This window comes from Phocoena phocoena, chromosome 8 (genome assembly GCF_963924675.1).
Source record: "Phocoena phocoena chromosome 8, mPhoPho1.1, whole genome shotgun sequence".
Lineage (NCBI taxonomy): Eukaryota > Metazoa > Chordata > Mammalia > Artiodactyla > Phocoenidae > Phocoena > Phocoena phocoena.
In genome coordinates, this window is record NC_089226.1 from 15,667,837 (window position 1) to 15,691,881 (window position 24,045).

Consider the following 24,045-nt stretch of genomic DNA (forward strand, 5'->3'; position numbering starts at 1 on the left):
TTTGCTGAAGGCTTTTTAATTCTTATGCAGATATAAATTTATATGCATACATGTATATGCACACGTGCATCCTTTTTAATTTTTATAGAAATGAGATCATAATGTACATATTGTTCTACAATAGGCTTTCTTTTTTTTTTTTTGGCTGCACCATGCAGCGTGCAGCATCTTAGTTCCCCGACCAGGGGATCGAACCCATGCTCCCTGCAGTGGAAGCACAGAGTCTTAACCACTGGACCACCAAGGAAGTCCCTTTACTTTTTTCATTGAACATGTCATAAACATCTTCCAAGGTGAGTTCATAAGAAGTTACTCCATTCTTTATAATGGTTACATAAGACTCAGTTGATTGAATGTCTCATGTCCCTATTGGTAATTTTTTTTCTTTTTGCTTCCAAAGTTTTGATGTTGTACACAATGCTGAAATACTGTTGGATTTTTGTTGGATAGGATCCTAGTAGTGACACTGCTCAGGGTTTACATTTTTTACATTTTAATAGACATTGCCAAATTTCTCTCTAAAAATGGAATAATTTACAGTCCAACCAACACCTTCACCAACACCAAATATTACCAGTGTGAGAGGCAAAAGTAATTCTGATGATGTTATCTAAATATTGTTTTAATTGTGTTCTTTCACTATTAATGACTTTTTTAAAATATTGATTTACTTATTTATTTGGCTGTGCCAGGTCTTAGCTGTGGCATGCGGGATCTTTTAGTTTCAGCATGCGGGATCTAGTTCCCCGACCAGGGATCGAACCTGGGCCCCCTGAATTGGGAGTGTGGAGTCTTAGCCACTGGACCACCCGGGAAGTCCCTCTTTTGCTATTAATGAAGTTGAACCTTTTTCATATATTTAGTGGCCATTTGAATTTCTGTCAAATACCTGTTCACATTCTTTGTTCATTTTTCCCCAAGTTGTTCGTGGCAGGCGGGGGTGGGGGGGGCATTATTGACTTGTAAAAGCTCTTTGTATATTATAGACATTTACCCTTTGTCTCTTTATTGTGCAACAAATGTCTCCTAGTCTGTGACTTATCTTTTAACTTTGTAAACGTCATTTTTCTCAGAAGTTGTAGTGGTAATAACACTAATAGCTAACCTTTATTGAGCATTTACAATGTGCTAGACACCATTCTAAGTGCCTTACGTGGAGTATCTTATTTAATTCCTACATTACAAAGTATGTACTATTGTTATCCCCTTTTCTCAAATGACAAAATTGAGACACAGAAAGAATAAGTAACTAGCATGGGGTACCCCAGTTACTAAGTGGCAGAACCAGAATTGGAATACTGGAAGCCTGATTCTACAGAAGTTTTAAAAATGTTAGTCAAGCCTGTCCATTTTTTAAAAAATATCTTCTGAGTTTTGTTAGAACTTCTTCAATATAAGATTTTTTAAATATTCTATTTTTTTCTGTAGTTTTATTTTTAATGTTAAGCTCTTTGACCTATCTGGAGTTTATTTGTAGATGAGTTAGGGATTTCGTTTTCTTTCCTCCCAAAAGGTAGCCAGTTGTCCCGACAACAGTTATTGAATAAATGTATCTATTTCCCTCTAATATGAATGCCATCTTTATCATATACACAAAATTCCCATACATAGATTGATCTATTGATTTTTATTGTTTAACCTGTGTCTAACCACCGTATTGGTTAGGATATTTCTATCCATAGTATATAATCTGCAAATAATAATCCTTTGCTTTCTAATATTTGCTCCATTTTCTCATCTTATTGAGTTAACTAGACTGATCTAAGCTATGTGGGATAAGAGTAGTGATAATGACCTTCTCTTTCCTAAGCCTGACTTTAATGGTAATAACTTTAGCCTGTCACTATTATGTTTTCTATGATTTTCTGTTATCTTGTTTAGGAAGTTTCCCCTTGGTTTTTCGTGGGGTTTTTTGTTTTTGTTTTTGTTTTATTTTTGGCTGCATTGGGTCTTCTTGCTGCGCGCAGGGCTTTCTCTAGTTGCAGCGAGCGGGGGCTACTCTTCGTTGCGGTGTGCGGGCTTCTCATTGCGTTGGCTTCTCTTGTTATGGAGCACGGGCTCTAGGCACGCAGGCCTCAGTAGTTGTGGCACGCGGGCTCAGTAGCTGTGGCTCGCGGGCTTAGTTGCTCCGCGGCATGTGGGATCTTCCCGGACCAGGGCTCGAACCCCCGTCCCCTGCATTGGCAGGCAGAATCTTAACCACTGCGCCACCAGGGAAGTCCCTCCCCCTCGGTTTTTATCAGAAGGACTGCTGAATTTTAACAACAGCTTTCCACATTTGATAAATAATGTGTTGATATAATCATATGTCTTTTCTCCTTCAAGCTATTTTAGCTCTAAAGCTTTTCGTTTTAACCTCTTACCTATTAACATAAAGATACTTCTTGGAGTGATAACACTTTAAAGCTGACAACAGCCATTTACCCTCAGCTCACTGCCAGCACAGAAATCTGGATGGGCTTGAAGATTCACAGAATCTGGGGTGGAGGGCAGGGCAGGTAGAGCACCAAAGGCACAAAAGGATTCAGCGGGGAGAAGCCCCAGCTGGCTCTCACCTCCCTGCAGATTGCAGGCTCCGGTGAAGGCGGACTGCCCCCTGCATTTTCCCCTTTGCCCTTGCTTATTCCTTTGGCTGCGTAGAATACCCTTCTATCCCCCCTACTCTTGCTTCGCAAATCTCTGCTCTTAGAAATTCCACCCATTCTTTAAGGTTCAAATTAAATACCACCTCCTCCCGCTGAGTCTTCCCAGACCCCCCAGACGTCCCCCCAACCCCTGCTCCTTAATTCCCCATCATTTTGTGCGGTGTATATGCATTTTATTCCTCTCTGTAGCCCCAGGGCCTGGCAGCGCGCCTGGCATACAGGGGGTGCTCCTGAAATGCCCAATGAAAGGCTGACGGAACAAGAGAGGTCGGCCACCACTCCATCCCGATGGCCCTTCCCGTCCTGCCAGGGTCCTGCAGGGTGGACTCCATCTCGGCAGAGGGCATCCCAGACCCCTCACCAACCCCGGAAGCCGGGCTGTCTGCCATGGGAAGACTACACTTCCCAGCGATCCCAGGGAAAAGCGAAAACCCTTTGGCTTTGACAGCCGCTGCCACAAGTCTTTCCGTCTCCCCGGGCTGCCTGGGAGCTGGGAGCGGGATTATGGTGGCCTGAGCTGCAAACGCAGCTGTAGGAGCCCGGAGCCCCTGACCCTTCCCCTGCTGCCGCCCCGCCGGGAGGACCAGGAAAGCAGCCTCCGACCTGCCATGCCCGCCCCGCCCAGCCCCCCGGGGGGCCCGAGCCGGCCTCTCCCGGACCTCTGTTGAGGTTGGACCGCTGGCCAGATGTAGCCAGGCTCCGGATCCGTCTTCTCCCCTCCTGTCTCTCCGTGGATCTCTCCTGTCCGCTCCTCACAGCCTGGAGCCAGGGCTGGCCGAGGGGCCTGCAGGCGCTGGAGCCCTGATGTCTCACCGTTCGCTCTCCTGAGAAGCCACCTCCAGCACCCAGAGTTGGGGTCAGGCCACAGGGACGGTCACAGGCTGGAGTGAGCCCAGAGCGCCCCAAGGCCAGGGCCCACCATGGCCCAAGCGCTGCCCTGGCTCCTGCTGTGGATGGGCTCTGGGGTGCTGCCTGCCCACGGCTCCCAGCCTGGCATCCGGCTGCCCCTGCGAAGCGGGCTGGGGGGCGCCCCCCTGGGGCTGCGGCTGCCCCGGGAGACCGACGAGGAGCCCAGCCGGAGGGGCAGCTTTGTGGAGATGGTGGACAACCTGAGGGGCAAGTCCGGTCAGGGCTACTACGTGGAGATGACCGTGGGCAGCCCCCCACAGACGGTAAGCTTGCCGGGCCAGCCCTACCCTCCCTCCTGCACGAGCCGAGGGGAGACAGGCTGGGGGTGCAGCATGCTGGCTCCTGTTAAAATGGGTTGCACGGTGCGGGCTGGAGGGACCCTCCCCCAAACCTGTCCTCTGGGATCATACTGGCAGCAGTCAGCCCCAAAGCCCCCCTTCCCACTTCCCTTTCCCTCACAGGCTTCTGTCTGCCCTCCCCTCTCTCTCTGTCTTACACACACACATGGCTCAGGAAGGATTTGGGGCAAGAGAAACTTGTCAGTGGGGGGAGCCTGACCTGGAGAAGAGTCCAAACCACAGGGGTGCTGTGAACAGGTGTCAGCCCAGACCGAGCTTGAGTCTCCCAACCCCACTGCTCTGGATCTTGGTCACCCAATCTTGGCATCTGGGGTTCTGACCATTGGTTCCCAGCATCTTGAGGACCAAGGAATCCTGGCATGAGTTGGACTGGCCCTTTTCTCCCCGTGTCTGAGCTGCCACAGGACAGCGAAGCAAGGTTTCCGAGTTCCTTGTGACCTCCAGAAGCCCCGGGCTGACCCTTGCCTTCCCCTGCCCCTACTTTCTCCCCAGCTTTGCATCCTGCACTCCAGTCCCTCCCCTATCTGATGCCTCCCAAGTACTGGCCAGAGGGAACTGAACTGAGTCTGGGGAAAGGACAGATCACACACTGCATAGAGCAGAGGAGCCAGAGCCCCCTTCTAAGCATGAGACTCCCTCCACGAGCTGATAGGTGCTCAGGGGTGGGGGATGGCAGCGATGGAGAAAACACTGCCTGCCAGCTCCCCCCATCCTTCCTGACAATCCTCCAAGGTACACTCAAGGTGGCTGGTTGGAGGTTTCACCCTCTGTACCTCTGGCCGGGTAGGAGTGTGCCATGAGCAGCCCTCCGTGGGGTGCCGTGGTTGCCCTCTGTGAGCATTTGCCTCCTCTGTGGTTGAGCCCGGGCACGGGTGGCAGGATGGCTGTGTGTGCTGGTGAGTGTCACCTTGAATCTGAGCCTGTACATCTCTGAGCCACCCCCCTCCCCCTGATCTGTGTCTGGGAGGCTTGTCCTTGGGAGGGTCTGTGAAGGTGGGAGTGTGTCTATGGTGTCTATGGGCAGAGGGAACCACCACACTTCCTGGACTTCTAAACAGCTCTCACACCAGATCTAGGGGGAAAACAAGCCTCCGCTTCCCAATTACCTGATGGAAGCAAGCCTTCTGAGGTCCATGCCACCCAGGCCTACCTCCCACCTCTCAGCTGATCCAAGGCTCTGGTCTTCCCCACTTACTCCTCCTCTTGCCTATGTACTGTAAACAGTCTTGAATCAGTGTAAGGACAGAGCCTGAATCCAGGCCTCTAGCAGCCTGAGCCAGCAGGATGCCAGCTGTTGTCGGAGAAGGAGGCTGTGTGGACCTGGTTCCTAGTCCCGTTTCTGCTACTGATGCACCATGCAAATTGTGCAGAGACCCTGTGACATGGACACAGAACGAGGCTCTGGGACAAACAAGGGCTTTGGGGTCAGAGAGACCAGGAATTCCAGCTCCACAACCCACAGCTTTCCCTTTTCCCAGCTGTGTGTCCTTGGGAAAATTATATAACCTCTCTGAGGCTGTTGCCGTGTCTTTAAAAATGGGTGAAATGAGATCTCCTTTGGAAGGTGATTGTGAGGATTAAGGAGACTAGGCAGGTGAAAGCACCTAGAACAATGCACCTGGACACACACTTGTCCTCCAGTAAATGTGAAATCACTTTCTCCTAACTTGTCTGGCCACTCCTGCCTCTTCTGTGCTCTACAAGGAAGCATAAAAACCTGGGTGTTCTGAGCCTCCATGTTTTACACGTAAAACATGTAAATGGGGGATCCCATTACTGTACTTCCCTGGACCCCTGAGATATGTACATCCCCCAGCCCAGAAACTGGTAGAGAGTAATTGCCCAATAAATGTCAGTTCCTTCCCGCTCCTTCCTAGGAGAAGGGAAAAGTGGGCTTCAAGTTCAGCACCAGTCCAGGAAGCCGGTGGCAGGGAGACCCCAGTTAGAGCCACCCTATGAGTTGGCTTACGGCTCCATACCTGAGCCAACGCCAGCCAGTCTGTGCTCTGTGGTGACTTGATTCTGCCCCCCGCAGTCTGCGAGAAGGATGCCCTTTCTCCCGACCCAGGGGGGTTGTTACTTACTTATTTTTGGCTGAGTTGGGTCTTTGCTGCCGCACGCGGGCTTTTCTCTAGTTGCGGTGAGCAGGGGCTACTCTTCTTTGTGGTGCGCGGGCTTCTCATTGCGGTGGCTTCTCTTGTTGCAGAGCATGGGCTCTAGGCGCACAGGCTTCAGTAGTTGTGGCTCGCGGGCCCTAGAGCGCAGGCTCAGTAGTTGTGGTGCACGGGCTTAGTTGCTTCACGGCATGTGGGATCTTCCCGGACCAGGGCTCGAACCCACGTCCCCTGCATTGGCAGGTGGATTTGTAACCACTGCGCCACCAGGGAAGTCCTATAAAAGTTTAAAATATATTCTACATAGACTATTTTGTTCTTTACAGTAATTCCTGCAGTATATAAAAAGGTCTTACCATTTGCAGCTTCTAGCAGAAGAAATGGGGACTGAAAGTTTAAATAATTGGCAGGTCAGTAAGCTGAGACCGTGTCTCACCCTTGACCTCCCTACTCTTCCATACCACCTATTTGAGAAGAAGAGAGAGTTTATCAGAGATCCCGCCTCCATTCTCCTGACACCAACTCACGTCTTCCTTACTACACTTAGGAGCACGTGTCACTGTTTTTGTGTTTGTTTCCCTCGTAAAACACCAAGCTCTTGAGGACAATGTCTTTTTTAATTAATAAATTTTTGTAGTGTTTCATTTCTCTTTGGCTAATATCTATGACAGTGCCAGGCTCAGAACAGGCGCCTAAAAAGTGTTGAGCAAATGAATAAATAAAGTGTAAGCCCTTTAAATAGAACTGTTGATGGGCTACTGTAAGTACAGAACTGGAGATCTTGGAGAAAGCATTTTCATTCTCTTTGCTTAAGTGAAAGGATATCATCTCATTATAACGGTACAAGCATCACCAGCCAAACACAGGCCAATCATTTAATTGTTAGGATTGAAATCTGGTGATGGTCAATTTTCGGTTCAACAAATATTTATTGAGCACCTACTTACAAAAGAGAAGAATACGTCATAGTCTCAGCCCTTGGAGCGCTCACGATTTGGTGTGAGACACAGACATGTAAACGCCTAAATATCACACAAGACCAAGTACATTTGGTACAAATAGAAGAACAGTGAGTCTTGGAAGTATAAAGAAAGAAGCAGCTACTTCTGACAGAGTGTTAGGAAAGGCTTGCTAGAAAAGGTAGCATTTGAATATGGCCTAGAAAGATGAGAAAGCTTTGCTATTTGGAGAGTGGGGAGAAAAAACTTCGTAAAGAGAGACGTGAAGTACGCTAAGAAGCTGGAAGCTGTGATAGGGATGCTGTGAGGCTGAGTGGGCGCTGGGTTTCATTCTGGGGGCAGCAGAGAAACGGTCTAGTGAATTTTGGTTTTAGGAAAACTACTCCAGGGTGCAGGATAACTTGGATGTTCTAGAGTCCGAGACAAGGATTTCAATTAGGACACATGGGCCTGAAGGAAGATATAAAAGAGGAGAAGTCTTCAGAGAGCCAGCATTCACCTGTCAGGTCAACCAGGTGTCCCCTGTCCCTGGTGGGTGAGAGGGAAGAGAAGAAGTCTCCCTCCTTTGAACTTCTCTGACTGTGTTTGCAACAGGATACACAGCAAAAGGAGCAAGCTTTTAAAGCACAATATAGTTTACCAAACTTCCACGTTTATTACTCTGCTTTAATTAAAAAGGGCAAAGTATTAGCATGTCTGTTTTGGGCAGGAGGAAACTGAGTCTCAGAGGGATTAAGTGGTTTGCCCAAAATTACACAGCTAGGGAAGAACAGAGCTAGGGTTCAAATCCTGGTCTTTGGATTCCAAGTCCAAATACTTGGTTCTTTCCAGCATTCCATAGTCTGGGACATGTTGGTTGAGTTTGAGATGCCAGTGGACAATTCCTGTGGATGTATCCAGCAACCAGCTGAGAATGGGGATCTGGAAGCCAAGAGACAAGTTGGGACTGGACAGGCAGACTCAGGGGTCACCTGTAGAGAGGTGCTTGTGGAAGCCAAGTTAGCAAATGAACTTGTTTGAGAGAATGGAGAGAGAAGAGGAAAATGATTAGGGAAAGAATATCAGATGTAGACGAGGGATCAAGGGAGCAAAAGAAAATGATCAGAGAAGTAAAAAACTGTGAGGATTCAGGATCTCAAAACCCATGAAGATGCCAAGTGGTTTTCCTGACCCCCTCCCTAGAATGGTTTTCAAACTGAGATCTGTGGGGGTCTGTAAAGGGACCTCAAGGGTGAGGGAGAGGTTAAGAGAAAGGTAAGAGGCAAGACTGTATCTTCCACCTTTCCCCTCACCAAGCCCTCCCCTGTCCCACCTGCCCCCAAATCTCCCAGAATAGGTCAGCTTTTGTTGCATTTATACAGTGGAATTCCAGGTTTGTTTGATTGATTGATTGAGTTCTGGTACTTAAAAGGTCGAAAACCTTTGAACTCAAAGAATCACCTTCCAAGTTAGATGACCCTGAAGCCCAGCCCCAGTCAGGAGAGTTTTGGCCTCAGGCTCTGGGAGGCAACCTATAGACTGGGGTTGGGCTTCGGTTGCATATAGGCCTCTGCTGGGACTCTTAGGCTGTCCTTTCACACCTATCTCCTGCTCTTCCTCCCCAGGTCTGGAAAGAAAGAATTCAGTTGGGAGTGGGAGAGGCACTGAGAAAACCGTGCCCCCTCACTAAGGTAGATGGTCAAGAGCCCTTCTTGGGTATCTCCATTAAAGAGCTAAGCAGAAATTTTGGTTGAAAATCCAGGAAGAGAAACATCTCTCAGGGAAGCCCTCCTACCCGCCAACTAACTTTTCTCTCTGCTAGGAGCCCTCTCGCTTGAGGGGCCTGGGCAGTGGGGAGTTCTGGAAAGGAAACACCATTTTCCTGGTCCTAGAGCTGCCCTGAGCTTCCCCTGGCAGGATGGGCCCAGTGGCTACCCTGTCTCCTGGCCACTGTACAGGCTGGATGTCTCCTTGGTTGGCCTCTCAGGTTTGGTGAACCCCACCAATTTTTCGACTCCAGTGCCTGTGGAGTTTTCACCAAATAGCACAAGGCATGAACCCTGGCATCTCCCAATGGCTCAAGCAAACAGACCCATGTGCTGAGCACAACCGGGTGCCATGGAGGAAAGTGGGCTTATGCCAGAGATCAGCTTCATTCTCACCTGAGGACAGACTCAGAGACTATTACAGCCCCTGTAACCTGTGGATGGGACAAGGTTAGACAACAGGAACTGTCTGACAATGAAAAGCAGGTAGCAGTGGCTGTGCTACCCTCCAAGCAGGATTTCCCAGATGGGTTCTGTGGAGGCTGAAGGTGCTAAAGAGACGCCTCGAGAGCCACCACAGGGAGGGGATGGAGACAAAGAAATAAAAGCTCTCCCTAAAGCAGGGCATCTCTCCTTTTTCTCTTTGGTACACTGGGATCCTGAATGAGATTGCAAAAGGGTTCTGCTGCTTGAAAAATAAGTTTGAAAACCATTGTCTTAGATCTTTTCTTTAAGAACAGACAGGTAAGTTTTTTGACCATTCGCATCGTCATCTCATTTGAATGGAAAGCACTGATAGATATTAGCTGAGCTGGGTTTGAGCCTGGGGGAAATGGAGCATCCCGTCTAAAGGGGGAAGGCTGCCCTAGATAAGGTTTGGGATGACCCAGCCACCTTGGGATTCCTTTTAAAAAAAACAGCCCAAGATGGGGTGAGTGGCACCAGGGAGCCTGCTTGCTCCCAGGTATTGATTGCCAGCTTCAGCCTGGAGAGCGAAGTGGAAGCAGAGGATATGTCTGAGAAAGGAGTCCATTTCCACTGGGTCAGCTGATTTGGTCAAGGTGGGAGGAGCCTGGATGGGACCCAGTTGCCGGACTCAGTTCGAGGCAGGAGCTGTGTGCTGCGCTGGCTCTCAGCCAGGACCAGCTGCTGACTAGAGGTTCCTCATGTCCTTCCTTGCCCCCATCTCTCAGCCTCGGGCAAGCTCAGGTCTGGGAATGTCCACTTAGGGAAGCAGATGAAGCTAACTCAGAGGACTCCAGGAGCAGCGAGTCCTGAAATCACTCCGACTGCTCTAAGAAGCTGGGTGGCTACTCAGTTTCGTGGGTACATGATGATTGCCATCATCACCATACACAGTACCCGATTGAAAATCACCCCTGCAAGGACCCTGGGGCTGAGAACTAATGGCAAGACTCTAGAGTCACAGAGACCTGCAGCAAATGAGGCAATTACAGTTAAAAACAATTGTTACGGAGCACCTACTGAGGGCTAGGTAAGAATTAGATAATAAACACGGAAATGTGCTCCCTACCCTGTGGAACTCATAGTGTGTAGGACAGACAGACATTGGATTTGAAAACCATGTCTGATAAATGGTTTGATAAATGGTTTCAAGTTGGATGAAAGGGTAGACAAAGAAGCACAGTTGCTCTTGAGGGCCTACGAGAGGAGGAACCTAATCTGGGCGGGGGCATCAGGGCAGGACCTTTGGGAGAAAGAATGTTTAAACCACGACTTGAAAATTGAACAGAAGTTAGATGGAACGGGGAGAGGACATTTCAAGAAAAGGAAACGGCATATGCAGAGGTGACAGATCGTTGTGCTACTGAGAAACGATGGTGAGAGAGGGGAAAAGTGATAAGAGATGGTATTTGGAGTTGACCGATGGGTGGGTAGGTGCCCCAAAGTCAAGGATCTCAGGATTTAATTCAGGTAGTTTTGTAGCAGTTATCTGATGCAGTGTGTAACAAACTAAAACGAGAGCCATCGCCTCTCAGGATTCTGTGGGCTGGCTGTGACTCTACACATCTTACCTGGGCCCCTCGTGGGGCTACATTCAGCTGGCGGGTCAGCTGGGGGCCGGACCATGCCGCGCCTGCTGGACCTCTTTCTCCGTGAAGTCTTTCATCCTCAAGGAGGCAAGACTGAGCCTCCTCACCTACAAGCTCAGGGCCGCATTCCAAGAGGCCAGTCTCCACAGTGCAGGAGCACTTAACAAGCCTCTGCTTTCCTCCTTTGCTGATGTCCCATTGGTCAAAGCAAGTCACATGGCCAAGCCCAGCGTCAATGTCAGAGGGGATCACACCAGGGCGTGGATACAGGGCGTCTGATTCATTAGTGTAACAATCTACCATGTATTTCCTTTCCCAATGAGAGAGAATGAGAGAGACAGGAGGGTCAAGGAGATGAAAGAGAAGACTTGGGGCTTGGTCAGAGCCAAGGGGCTCTTGTCCTAGCTTTGTGGCTTATGTGTAAGAGGGGTTAAGTTCTTATTTACCCTTGGTCTCAGTTTCCTCCTCTGTGAAATGGAAGAAAGGCTCCTACATCTCAGCTTCAGCTGAAAGGCTTATACTATGAGAATATAAGGGCTCTTCCCCCGTAAACTCTGAGGCCCACACAGAAGATAACAGACTTTCCTTTAGCAGGAGGAATTAAAGCCCCCTCCCAGGGACTTCCCAGCGGTCTAGCAGTTAAGGCTCCGAGCTTCCAATGTAGGGGCACAGGTTCGATCCCTGGTCGAGGAACTAAGATCCCACATGCCGCATGGTGACGCACGGCAGGAAAGAAAAAAAAAAGCCCTTTCCCAGAGGTGTGTGAAAGTGGTAAGACCCTAGCATAGGCTGCCAAGAAAGGTTGTGGATCTTAATAACTAGAGATCTTTCGGAACTGGAACAAGCTCCCATATCTCCAGGCCAATGGACAGATGACTCCTGAAGGCTCTTTTCACCCAGAAGAATCTAAGTAACTCCCATCTGCTAGTGAGAGCTGGGGCCAAGACAGGTGGGATTTGTGACAAAGAGCTTACCCTGGACTCAGCAGCTCCACATCTGTCTCATTGCCCAAGATCTATTGCTGCAGACTCCTCCAGGGGAGGCTTGCCTGCAGGATGGAATGGGCAAGTGTGCCTTTCCCTGTGGGGCTTGTTAGCACTTCCCATGAAGCTGCAATCCCTCAGAGGCCCCCAGGGGCATATTTGTTTGTTAAGTGATTGGCACTGACCTAGCCCTGACTCCATGCTGCGGTCCTCTGGGCATCTAAAGGCGAGCTCTACAGGGACTTCTGAGTTGGCCTGGCCCCAAGGGATAGGGAAGAAGTAAGATGGCTCCAGGACTCCGGGCTGCCTGTATCAAACCAGGGGGCCTGGTGAGAGGAAGGCAGATCTGAGCTAGAGCCACACCTATAACCTAAAAACACCCATAGTTTGGGGGCCACTGAGAGATCCCTCCCTCACCCCGAAAATAGGGTAGATTAGCTCTTTCTCCTTTTTCCTTTAAGCATTCATTAATTCAAGAAATACTTATTGCCAGCCACTGTGATACCCAGTAGGGAGACAATGGGGATTTTTTAAAAAATTAGATACAAGGGGAGATGAGATTCAGTATGACATTATAGTGGCAAGTCCTACAGAAGCATTTTAATCAGAGAATATGACCTGGTCTTTCTCCCTTAGGAAGTCCCTTTTTTTTATTTTGGCTGCGTTGGGTCTTCATTGATGCACGCAGCTTCTCTTGCTGCACGCGGGCTTTCTCTAGTTGCAGCGAGCAGGGGCTACTCTTCGTTGCGGCGTGCGGGCTTCTCATTGCGGTGGCTTCTCTTGCTGTGGAGCATGGGCTCTAGGTGTGCAGGCTTCAGTAGTTATGGCACACGGGCTCAGTAGTTGTGGCTCGTGAGCTCTAGAGCGCAGATTCAGCAGTTGTGGTGCACAGGCTTAGTTGCTCCACGTCATGTGGGATCTTCTCGGACCAGGGATCGAATCCGTGTCCCCTGCGTTACCAGGTGGATTCTTAACCACTGCGCCACCAGGGAGGTCCCTAGGAAGTCCCTTTTGAGCTCAGACTGAAGGATGATAGGAGATGAGTAGACAAAACTGCAAGTGGAAAGGAGGATAATCCAGGCAGAGTGAATGACCAACAGCCTTTGCGGGAGGGACCATGGCTGATTGGAGGCCCTGAAATGAGGCCAGTGTGGCTGGTGGGCAGAGGGCTTGGGGGAGTATGGGACAAGCTAGGCTGGCTATGTAGGCGGGGCTGGACCACGAAGGGCCCTATAGGAAATGTTAAAGCTTTAAGTCTTTATTATAATAGCAAAGGAAAGCCATTGACACGGGAGGGTAACGCGGTCACATCTGCGCTTTGAAAAGATCATTCTAGCCACAGTGCAGAAACAGGTTGGAGAGGTCAACAGTGGATGTACCAAGATCAGTTGAAAAGCTATTGTGATATTCCAGGATGAGATGATGATAGCTTGGCCAGGAGTGGCAAAGGAGGTGGCAAGAAATGAATACACTCGGAGACTTTTTTTTTTTTTTTTTTTTTTTGCGGTACACGGGCCTCTCACTGCTGTGGCCTCTCCCGCTGCGGGGCACAGGCTCCGGACGTGCAGGCCCAGTGGCCATGGCCCACGGGCGCAGCCGCTCCGCGGCATGTGGGATCCCCCCGGACCGGGGCACGAACCCGTGTCCCCTGCATCGGCAGGCGGACTCCCAACCACTGCGCCACCAAGGAAGCCCCATTCGGAGACTTTTAAGAAGGTTAATTGGACAGGACTCGTTGATGCCTTGGATGGAGATGTGAAGAAGAGGAAGGTGTTTGGATGTCTCTGAAGTTGCTGACTTATGGAACAGATGGATGGTGACTAATGTAGGAAACTGTGAAGAAAAAACAGATGGGCAGGACCAGGTAAGGTCAGCCATGGACATCCCGAATTCCAGGTGTCTTTGAGGCAGTTCAAAGGGGAGGAAGGGGCTAGAGCTGAAAGCTCAGGAGGTATAAGGACACAGGTGGTAATTGTAGCCGCTGCCATGGATGAGATGGCCTAAGGGCAGAGTAGAGCAGGAGGGGAAGAGGACCAATGCCCAGGCCTTGAGAAGTGAGCCTGCAAAGTAGACAGAAGATCCTATCAGAGAGGTAGGAGGAAAGCACGGGATAGGGTGACAGGGAAGAGTGTTTCAAGGAGGGAGGGGTCGGCAGCGTTGAATGCTCCAGAGAGGTCAAGCAAGATGAGGATTGATTTGAAAACTGTCTTTTGTATTTGGTGACACAAAATCATTGGTAACTGTAGTAAGGGCTGTTTTATAGTGGAGGGAGGGATAGAGGCGAAACTCAGTTTGAGAATGGGTTGAGGAATGAGTAGGAGGTGAAGAAATGAAGACAGCTTGGCCGAGAACTTTGGTTGTGAAGGGAGAGGAGAGAGAGGGTAGCTGGAGGCGGATGTGTGATTAAGGATTTTTTTTTTTTTAAATGAAGAGACAAGCATTTGTAAATGCCAACAGGAAGAATCCAGATTTGGGGGTGGGGGGCGTGGCATGAGGGGTGGATCCTCCTTAGGCAGGAGGAGGGATTGTGGAAAGGCAGGATGGACGGGGCATGTGGGAATGATCTTGTGGGAGATGGGGGGAGGGGTCATCTGACGGCCCCCCGCTGGGTGAAATTAGAGGGCGCCTGCTAAGGTTGGGCGCACGCAAACCCTCCTCCTTCAGGCTGCCCACGGGGCTCATGATAGAAATGTTGGAAGGACAGGACCAAAATCACTTCTCTCGGAAGCAGGATCACAGTGCAAAGGGCAAACAGACAGAAGGACATTTGCTCAGGAGGAAGAGGCAACTGTTTATTTTGGTTTCCCTTTTCTGTGTGCGTGGAGGCTGGAGAGGGGGCAGCAGAGAGAGCAGTGGTGGCTTGAATTCCTGGTATTGGGGCTGGGGGTTTAAAGAGAGGGCAATGGGAGGGGAGGGGTCATTCCTCCCCGGGCTTGACCCCCTTGGGGGCAGAGTGGGGAGAACTTCCTCAGGTGAGGAGAAAGGCTGGAACTGGAAGGGCACCAGGGATGATGGGCCCCCGGGCTGGGGGGGTGAGTGGCCTGCAGAGAGGGCTCCTCCCGTACAGGACAGAGAGGAGTGGGGAGGAGGGGGCCTGGACCAGCCGAGCCGAGCCCCCAGATAAAGCCCCATTCCAGTGTCAAAGGTGGTTGGATTCTCCTAGAGCCGGCCAGGTACACACACTCCAGGTGGTCCCCCCTACAACCACCCGCACCAGCGCTGTGGAGGAGACCCTCTTTCTTTGGGGTCCAGTGATAGCAGGGCCGCCTGTAAGCCTGAGGCCAGCCGTGGCGCGGAGACCAGAGTCCTGGCAGGTGGGAGAGCGGGTTCTGGGGAGTGGGTGGGTGAAGAAGCCTTTTTAATCATTAACCTGGCTGATTGAAATCTGAACTGCTGTGCCTCTAGCTCTATTGATTCTCTGAAAGCACAGCATCTGGGGCCAGTGGCTGCTTAGAGACCGGGGAGAGGGACACCAGGGAGAGGTAGGGGCAGAGGGGCGGGGAGGGAAATGGGAGGCAGGCCAGGAGTGGGGGCTGGGAAGGAGGGAGGAGGCAGGGTCAGAGAGCTAGGGGACAGTGGCCATGGGGAGGCCAGGAAGCCTGAGCGGCCGCTGGGGGAGGTGCGGTCAGCAGACCTACCAGGGACCACTGAGAGCAGGAAGGAGCCGGAGGATCCGGCAGAGGGGACGAAACACAGTGACCTGCCCTATGTGACAAGGTCAGAGCCTGCAGCAAGGCCAAGGTCAGCTGACTTCACTGCACTGAGGAGAGGTGATGCAGAAATGGAGGGCCCTGAGGTCAGAGGAGAAGCTGAGGTGAAGGACACACAAGTGGGCAAGAGAGGATTCACTTGGACTTCCCTGGTGGCACAGTGGTTAAGAATCCGCCTGCCAATGCAGGGGACACGGGTTCGAGCCCTGGTCCGGGAAGATCTCACATGCCGCGGAGCAACTAAGGCCGTGCGCCACAACTGCTGAGCCTGCTCTCTTAATAGCCCGTGAGCCACAGCTACTGAAGCCCCTGCACCTAAAGCCCATGCTCCGCAATAAAAAAAACCCACCGCAGTAAGAAGCCTGCACACCGCAATGAAGAGTAGCCCCCACTCGCCGCAGCTAGAGAAAGCCCACACACAGCAACGAAGACCCAACATAGCCAAAAATAAATTTAAAAAATAAATTTATTAAAAAAAGAAAGAGAGAGGATTCACTTTATAGATTACTGTGTTTTTGAGGACAGGGGCCTTTCCTTTTTGCCTGTGAGGATATGGGAGGCATCAAAAAAACGGCTGACTGGCTGAGGAGGGGTCAGGCCATCTCAGGAGGAAGGAGGACAAAGTAGAAGAGACGTAGAAGGAGCTGCACAGTAGGGACAGCAAGATAACACCTGTCCATCTTCAATGAGCCAAAACCAGGGCCCCGAGGAGATGGCTTTTCACCAGGACCTCATACAGGGCTCCTGGCTATAGTCCCACTATTTCTGACAGTGGGACTCATAGGTCTGTGTCACCTCTGAGACAGAAGGGGGCCCTTCATGGGGAGCCACATTCTGGCAGCCAGGGTCAGAAACACGTGGGCCCCAACATGCCATTGTGGTCCCCACAGCGCCCCTGGTCAGTGCCAGCTCCTAGAATAGCTCGTCTCTGAGCTGGAGGGGGATGAGCCAGGCTCCCTGCCGGTGATGTGCTTCCCAGGAGAACCAGAGAGGAGGGGAAGGGGTAAGCTCTGCAGACAGACTGGGCCAGTACAGAGTGAGGAAGGGCATCTGCAGGTAGACAGAAATAGGAATGGAACACACACACACACACACACACATACACACACACACCAGTTATATGGCTCTGATGACACAGAAAATGTTCCAATTCTGCAGAGAAGACAAAAGCAGACACAAGGTTTCTGAGGCCATGCTGAGGGCGTCACAGGACCCCATGTTCTGACTGTGGTCATGGTACTAGCAGGGCCAGCCTGTCCAGTCCTGCATCTGGAAGCTTCACCCTGGACACTCCAAAGGAAGACCACATAGCCGGGGGATGGGGAGGGTACAGGACAATGAAGGGAGTGAGTCCAGGCCTCCTGTCCTAGCATCTTTCTCTCCCTTTTCTTTGACAGCTCAACATCCTGGTGGACACAGGCAGCAGTAACTTCGCAGTTGGGGCCGCCCCCCACCCTTTCTTGCACCGCTACTACCAGAGGCAGCTGTGAGTGTGGGGAGAGGAAGGGGAAAGGCTCTTCCCAAGGATCCAGGGCAAAGGAGGGTCGGGGGAGGGCTGCAGGGAGAAGGACCAGCTCCACAGAGCCTTTCTTCCTGCTGGGGAGGAGGGAGGGAAAAGAAGGCAACAGTGACCAGAAGAGAAGAGTGGAGGGGCTGGAGGGTTGAGGAGGTAAACTATGGGAAGGGTAAGTTGAGGGGCAGCCAGGAAGTGCTTCAGTTCCGAGATAGGGCAGCTTCCTGGGGGAGGGAAAGCAGGAAGGAGAGCAGCCCCAAAGTTCCCAGTGCAGTCTCAAGGTCCCCTTCTCTCTGAATTGGGAGGCCCGGGGACTCCAACCCACACCCCTCAGTGGCTCTGGTTTTCTGACACCACCACCTAAGTGTAGGCTGAGCAGGCTGCAGTGACAGCTCCCTTCGCTGTGTCCTGGCCTGGGGGCTACTCTTGGTGGCTTTGCACGGTTCAAGGAAGGGAAGGAAGAGCCTTCCACGGCCCCACTGCCTGGCCTGATACCAGGGACTGAAAGTGAAATGCTTCCCTGCCTCCCGGGAGTTCCAGCAGCTGGACTTAGCTAACAGGTGGGAGGGAGGGTGGAAGTGGGTTTTTAAGGTAACAGAGGCAGTGAGGGATGATCTGGGAGCCCCTTTAACAGAAAAGCAGGAAGTGGCGAGAGGCCATCTAATGTCTGAGGCGTACGTGTGTGTGAAAACATGTGAGTCGAGACTGACACCCCATTCTTGGATTTCTAGGCAAATGCCAAAGGCGCCTTCTTAGGTCCCTTGCCCTTTAACTTCCCTATCTAAAGAAAGCAGTCAGGGAAGGGGGCATGGCCAGGGTCCGTGAAAGGGAATTCATTCCAGCTCCTTGCCTGTGTCCCATCACTGCCCCCATCATACACACCAGCCCTGGTCAGAGGCGTGATTCCACACAGGTGGGGGTGACACACGGTGATAAGCGTGTTTCATCCGAGTGGTGCGTCTTGCCTGCTCGCCCTGCTGAGGTGCTCGTGCAAACTCCTTCCTTGGAAGAATTTGCTGAAGAAGTTCCATGCTCACCTGCTTGGTACTTTCTCTACCACTCAGATGGTACCACTGGGTCCCAAGGCAGCAAGAGTCAATGGCTCCTTTTCTTTAAGAGCGTGATAAGGTCAGGGGGCGGGGGGTGGGAGATGCCCGCTAGCTGTCCCTTCAGCAGCAGCAGTCACAATACACAAAGCCTAGACTTGTTCTTCCAGGGCCTGAGCTCCAGATCTAGGAATACGAGCTATGGACACAGGAGAGCGAGCGCCAGAGACAGCTCCCCACGTCTGTCTGCAAGGTCACTTATTCTGTTCCCGGTGAAGGATCTACGGATGTTCTCTTGAGCAGCCTGACAGCATCTTGTCTTATGTAGATGACCGAGATGAGATTCAGCGTCCAGGAGTAGGTTAGATGCTGGCTCCATGTACCAGCTGTGGTTATGCACCCAACAGATCTCTGCCTGCTTTGCACAGGTCCAGTACATACCGGGACCTCCGGAAGGGCGTGTATGTGCCCTACACCCAGGGCAAGTGGGAAGGGGAGCTGGGCACCGACCTGGTGAGCATCCCCCACGGCCCCAATGTCACCGTTCGTGCCAACATCGCTGCCATCACTGAATCAGACAAGTTCTTCATCAATGGCTCCAACTGGGAGGGCATCCTGGGGCTGGCCTACGCTGAGATCGCCAGGGTGAGAGAACAAGGGCTAGCCCTAGACACTCTGCCTGAACGTTGCACACTGCATGCTACACAGGGACGGAGTTACGGGAGAGAAGGGGAGGGAACTGAATAAGGGAGGGAAACAAATCAGTTTAAAGAATTACTTTACAGGCGGATAGGGTGGCAGTCTGAATTTCATCCCTACAGAGGGCAGAACTATGGTGACAGGTAGAGGAACAGGCTATCTTTTCTATTGACGCTAAGATCTTTAAGAATAAGAGAGGCCCCCGTAACTCTGAAACAGGTTAAGCAGATGGGGATCAACGATCCTACAGATCTTTCCTGTTTGCATTGCCAGTGTGTCTTGCTGTCCCTCTCTCCACCAAATCTCAGTACCTCAGGATGGTCTTTCCCAAGGAACATCCCCCAAGTTTTGCTTTTGCCCTCCCATTCCTCTTTCCATTAGGGCCCTCTGTGCGAGGATTCACTCCTTGTCTCTCTCTGTCACAGCCTGACGACTCCCTGGAGCCATTCTTTGACTCGTTGGTAAAGCAGACCCACGTGCCCAATCTCTTCTCCCTGCAGCTCTGTGGTGCTGGCTTCCCCCTCAACCAGTCGGAGGTGCTGGCCTCAGTTGGAGGGAGCATGGTGAGTAGGCCCTAGGAGAGGGGAGGCCCGGGCACTAGGCAGAGACGTGAGCACCTGCTGCCTCCCTACCCTCTGAGGCCACACCACAGCCTCGGGCTCCACTACTGAGAATCAAGAGGAACCTCTTCATGTTCCCCACCTCCATTTTTCTTTTTCTACCCTTTTCTTCCTTGCATTATTCCAGAAAGGACTTGAGGCTCCTATGGTAAACTTGGAAAGGATGACAGATGATTAGGAAAATTTCAAAGGAAATGAAAATAAGGCCTCTCAAGTGAAGACTGTTCAGTCTGATGATGAGAAGGCGGAGATGTAAGGAGTTTAAAAGTCTATTTATTAATTCATTTAGGACAACGGGTGAACTCTATCGCCAACAAGCAGAGAAAATAAAACTTACAACAGAAGCAAATTATCATTCACTCAACATTTATTACGCCAGTTGAGGTTTAAATAACTTTATATCAAGGGCTGTGTGATTCTGAAACAATTAAAAATCCTGGAAAGCCTTTTCCCCTGAACACATCCTTAACACATTTAAGAAAGTATCAGTCGCTTTAGGGCGTGGCTTGATTAGAAGCAGGAAGATGAGAAAGGTGATGTGCAGAGCGCCTTGCCACCCCAGAAATGACTGATCCTATGCTTGCCCTCTGGGTGACTCGTTGTCCTTCTGTGTTGGCACACGGGTACTGGCTCTTTTGCTCCCTAGATCATCGGGGGTATCGACCACTCGCTGTACATGGGCAGCCTCTGGTACACACCCATCCGGCGGGAATGGTATTACGAGGTGATCATTGTGCGGGTGGAGATCAATGGACAGGATCTGAAAATGGACTGCAAGGAGGTAATAAAACCTGGGGGAGGCAGGGAGAGGTAAGGGGGAGGCAACATCGCGTGAGGCCAGACCCCGAGTTATGAGGCTGGGAGGATGAGGTTGAGGTGCAGGACCTGCAGGAGGGTTGGGGGCTGAGCCTGGAACAGCAAGGAGCTTAATGGTCACATGGCGGGACCTGAGGTTTGGGGCTAGGGACTGGCTTAGCACTTTCCCAGAGGCTGCTTGGCATATGGTCTGGTACGGAAAAAAGCACATCTGGACTCCGGTCACTGCCTTGCTTTATGACCCTGGGCAAGTCGTCCGCGAGGCAGTGTGACATGACGTAGTAGAAGAGTCTGGCTTTGGAGTAAGAAAGACCTGGGTTTCTAGCTCTGCTCTAGCTATGTGTCCTCAGGCAAGTTACTATTTTGTGTTTCAGTTTCCTCACCTGCAAAACAGAAGTAAAAACAGCTTTTCCAAAGACGGTGGTGAAAATAGAGGAAGTGAATAAAGTGTTTATCCCAGTGCTTGACACACAGCAAGACCCAATAATGGCAGTTAAACTATTTGGGTGTTCCTTACCTAGATTCTTCATGTATGTTAAATTAGAACAGATACAAACGTATTATGAAAAGTTAAAAGCATTATACAAGGTATTTTTATTTTCAAGATTTAGAGAATGTCTACCCACCCAAGATAATAAGAGTTAACATTTACTGAATGCTTCCTATGTGCAGGGCGCAATTCTAAGCGCTTCAAATATATTAATTTATTTAACGCTTATAATAACTCTCTGAGGTAGGTACTATTATTATCCTCATTTTACAGATGAGGAAACTGAGGCACAGATGTTAAGTAACTTGCCCAAGGAGATCCACCTAAGAAGTGGCAAAGCCAGGATGCCAACCCAGGAAGGACCCCAAGCAGTCAGCCTCACCCCTCCAATTCTGGCCAAAGCCTGGCATCAAGAAGGCTTTTGATGTTCTAACCCTCTCTTCTCCCTCTTAGTACAACTATGACAAGAGCATCGTTGACAGTGGCACCACCAACCTTCGTTTGCCCAAGAAAGTGTTTGAAGCTGCTGTCAAATCCATCAAGGCAGCCTCCTCGGTCAGTGGGACTAAGGACAGGGGTACAAGAGATGACAGAGTGTCACAGGAAGTCTGTGAGAGGCACGTGCCTCCACAAGAGCCAAGATGTCTACCCTTAGATCCCTCTACTTAGGTCTCTTAAACAACGGTTCTCTGCTATGGGCCTCAGCTTGCTCAGCACACAGTCCCCCAGCCCAAAGTTTTGGCCTTACTCTCTTGCTCTCTTCCTCTAATCCTTGGGTTTCGGCTGACCTTTCCCCAGTTTGGATACTTCATGGAAGAGCAAGTAAAGGGCCCAGTAAGTGTTATCTGAAAATGGGAGAGGCGAGATGGTGAAAGAGGCCATTTCCTCATCTTTATCCTTTTCCCATCAACACAGACGGAGAAGTTCCCAGACGGTTTCTGGCTCGGGGAGCAGCTGGTGTGCTGGCAAGCAGGCACCACCCCTTGGAACATTTTCCCGGTCATCTCACTCTACCTAATGGGTGAGGTCACCAATCAGTCCTTCCGAATCACCATCCTTCCACAGGTATGTCCCTGGCCTGAATCAGTGGGATCCCAGGACGAGAACAAAGGATATATTGAGAAAGAGTGAGCAGGCATGGCTTCCTAGAACTTGGAAGACAAAAATAGATGAGGATCCAGCGGTAAAGGGCTCTGGGAAAAACCAGCCTCTCGGAGCTCAGGGCTGGCAAAGGGAAGGGCAGCCTAAGGGCATCGATACCAAGAAGGCAGAGATGGGGTGAAGGGTGGAGGGAGACATACTCTCACTCTTTGATTGCTTATCCTTAGCAATACCTGCGGCCAGTGGAAGATGTGGCCACGTCCCAAGACGACTGTTACAAGTTCGCCATCTCACAGTCATCCACGGGCACTGTCATGGGAGCCGTTATCATGGAGGGCTTCTACGTTGTCTTTGATCGGGCCCGGAAACGAATTGGCTTTGCTGTCAGTGCTTGCCATGGTGAGAGCGCCAGGGACGAGGGTGTGGGGTCAGTCTATCCCCGTTCTCCCTGTCCAGTGGTGAGGGTACCCGGGCCCCTGTCAGTCTGGGAGGGAGTAACAGTTGCCTCAAGCCAGAGTCCACGTATTATGTAAAAGCTAGTGTCGGTGCTTGTGCTTTTTTTTTTTTTTGCGGTTCGCGGGCCTCTCACTGTTGTGGCCTCTCCCATTGCGGAGCACAGGCTCCGGACGCGCAGGCTCAGCGGCCATGGCTCACGGGCCCAGCCGCTCCGCGGCATGTGGGATCTTCCCGGACCGGGGCACGAACCCACATCCCCTGCATCGGCAGGCGGACTCTCAACCACTACGCCACCAGGGAAGCCCCGGTGCTTGTGCTTTTTTTGTATCGCCTGGCATGCTGACCCCTGCCTGGACTGGCAACCTCTGTTGGAGACCCAGAACAGCAAGAGCTGCCTCGGCACCTTGGGAAGCTCTAGATCCAAGGGTGGCAGGCTGGGCCTATCGTGACCCTGTCAGCTGCCGTATGCCGAGCTTGAATGCTACTGGCAGGGTCTTGCAACTGAATTTCAGCAGGAGCAGGTGAGTTTACTAGGTATATGTAGGGGCTGGCTTTTTGGTCAACTTAGAATGACTGACTTTTAGGGCCCTGTCCTATTGGACAGGTAGACAGGAAAGGGTTGTTTTCCCCAATGACCTGGGAGGAGAGCCATGCCTCCACCTAGCAACGGCTTTCTGTCCTGCTCCTAAGTATCTCCCAGGAGGGAGATTCTACGGCCTCCTCAAGGGCCGGTTTCAAGGCCTGTCCCGGGAAGTTCTTTTGGGTGTGTAATCCAAACTGCTCTGTGACTCACATCTGCCCTTTCTCCAGTGCACGATGAGTTCAGGACAGCAGCGGTAGAAGGTCCTTTTGTCACCCTGGACATGGAAGACTGTGGCTACAACATCCCACAGACAGATGAATCGACCCTCATGACCATAGCCTATGTCATGGCTGCCATCTGTGCCCTCTTCATGCTGCCCCTCTGCCTCATGGTGTGTCAGTGGCGCTGCCTCCGCTGCCTGCGCCATCAGCACGATGACTTTGCTGATGACATCTCCCTGCTGAAGTGAGGAGGCCCACGGGCAGAAGAGAGAGATCCCCCTGGACCACATCTGGTGGTTCGCTCTGGTCACAAGGAGAAGACACAGATGGCACCTGTGGCCAGAGCACCTCAAGACCCTCACCCACCCACAAATGCCTCTGCCTTGACAGAAAAGGAAAAGCTGGCAAGGTGGGTTGCAGGGACTGCACCTGTAGGAACCAGGAGAGGGAAGAAAGAAGTGCTCTGATGGCGGGAATACCCTTGGTCACCTCAAACTTGAGTTGGGAAATTCTGCTGCTTGAAACTTCAGCCCTGAACCTTTGTCCACATCCCTTTAGATTCTCCAACACAAAGTATTCTTCTTTTCTTAGTTCCAGAAGTAAGGTGACCCCAGTGTGTGTCTCTGCAGTACCCTAGCAGAGAAAGGGCCAATCTTGTTTCCCTGCTGGCCACAGTCAGCGGGAACGGACGCACCGTTTGCTGTCTGCTTTAGAGATAGGGACTGTATAGACAAGCCTATAACATTGGTGCAAAGACTGCCTCTTGAATTAAAAAATAATTTAAAAATAATTTGTACAAATAATTTGTACAAATGGGGGTGGCTGGACGAGCAGAAGGAGAGGGAGTGCAAAGACAGGGAAGCTGGGATCAAAGCGAGGCAAGGCCAGAACATGACCGCTCGCCAGTCCCAGTTTTAGACAGCATCTCCAAGATAGAATCCCACCTTCTAAGATGGGTGTTGCTTCCCAATGTCTTTTCTGTGGCTGCAGCCTGACCAAAAGTGCGATGGGAAGGAGGGCTT

The 24,045-nt window shown here is 51.1% G+C and overlaps 1 protein-coding gene across 4 annotated transcripts; it reads left to right on the plus strand.

Moving 5' to 3' along the window:
• Positions 1–3,072: 3,072 nt before the first annotated feature.
• Positions 3,073–23,823, plus strand: BACE1 (beta-secretase 1). Of its 4 annotated transcripts, none has more exons than XM_065883301.1 (9): positions 3,073–3,817; positions 16,876–16,964; positions 18,466–18,682; positions 19,162–19,299; positions 20,003–20,137; positions 21,116–21,217; positions 21,578–21,727; positions 21,991–22,162; positions 23,030–23,823. In XM_065883301.1, the coding sequence occupies exons 1-9, from the start codon at positions 3,566–3,568 to the stop codon at positions 23,269–23,271; spliced, it is 1,497 nt and encodes a 498-aa protein (XP_065739373.1). In that variant the 5' UTR covers positions 3,073–3,565; the 3' UTR covers positions 23,272–23,823. The 4 variants fall into 4 exon arrangements, with proteins under 4 accessions (XP_065739373.1, XP_065739374.1, XP_065739375.1 ...); XM_065883302.1 differs by having other exon boundaries at positions 3,566–3,817; positions 19,237–19,299; positions 23,030–23,271; XM_065883303.1 differs by having other exon boundaries at positions 3,566–3,817; positions 18,466–18,550; positions 23,030–23,271.
• Positions 23,824–24,045: the final 222 nt, after the last annotated feature.

Coding starts and splice junctions, on each gene's coding strand:
- BACE1 (XM_065883301.1), top strand. CDS start 3,566: ATGGCCCAAGCGCTGCCCTGGCTCCTGCTGTGGATGGGCTCTGGGGTG. Junction 19,300..20,002: donor CCTCAGTTGGAGGGAGCATG/GTGAGTAGGCCC, acceptor TTTGCTCCCTAG/ATCATCGGGGGTATCGACCA. Junction 21,728..21,990: donor GAATCACCATCCTTCCACAG/GTATGTCCCTGG, acceptor GCTTATCCTTAG/CAATACCTGCGGCCAGTGGA.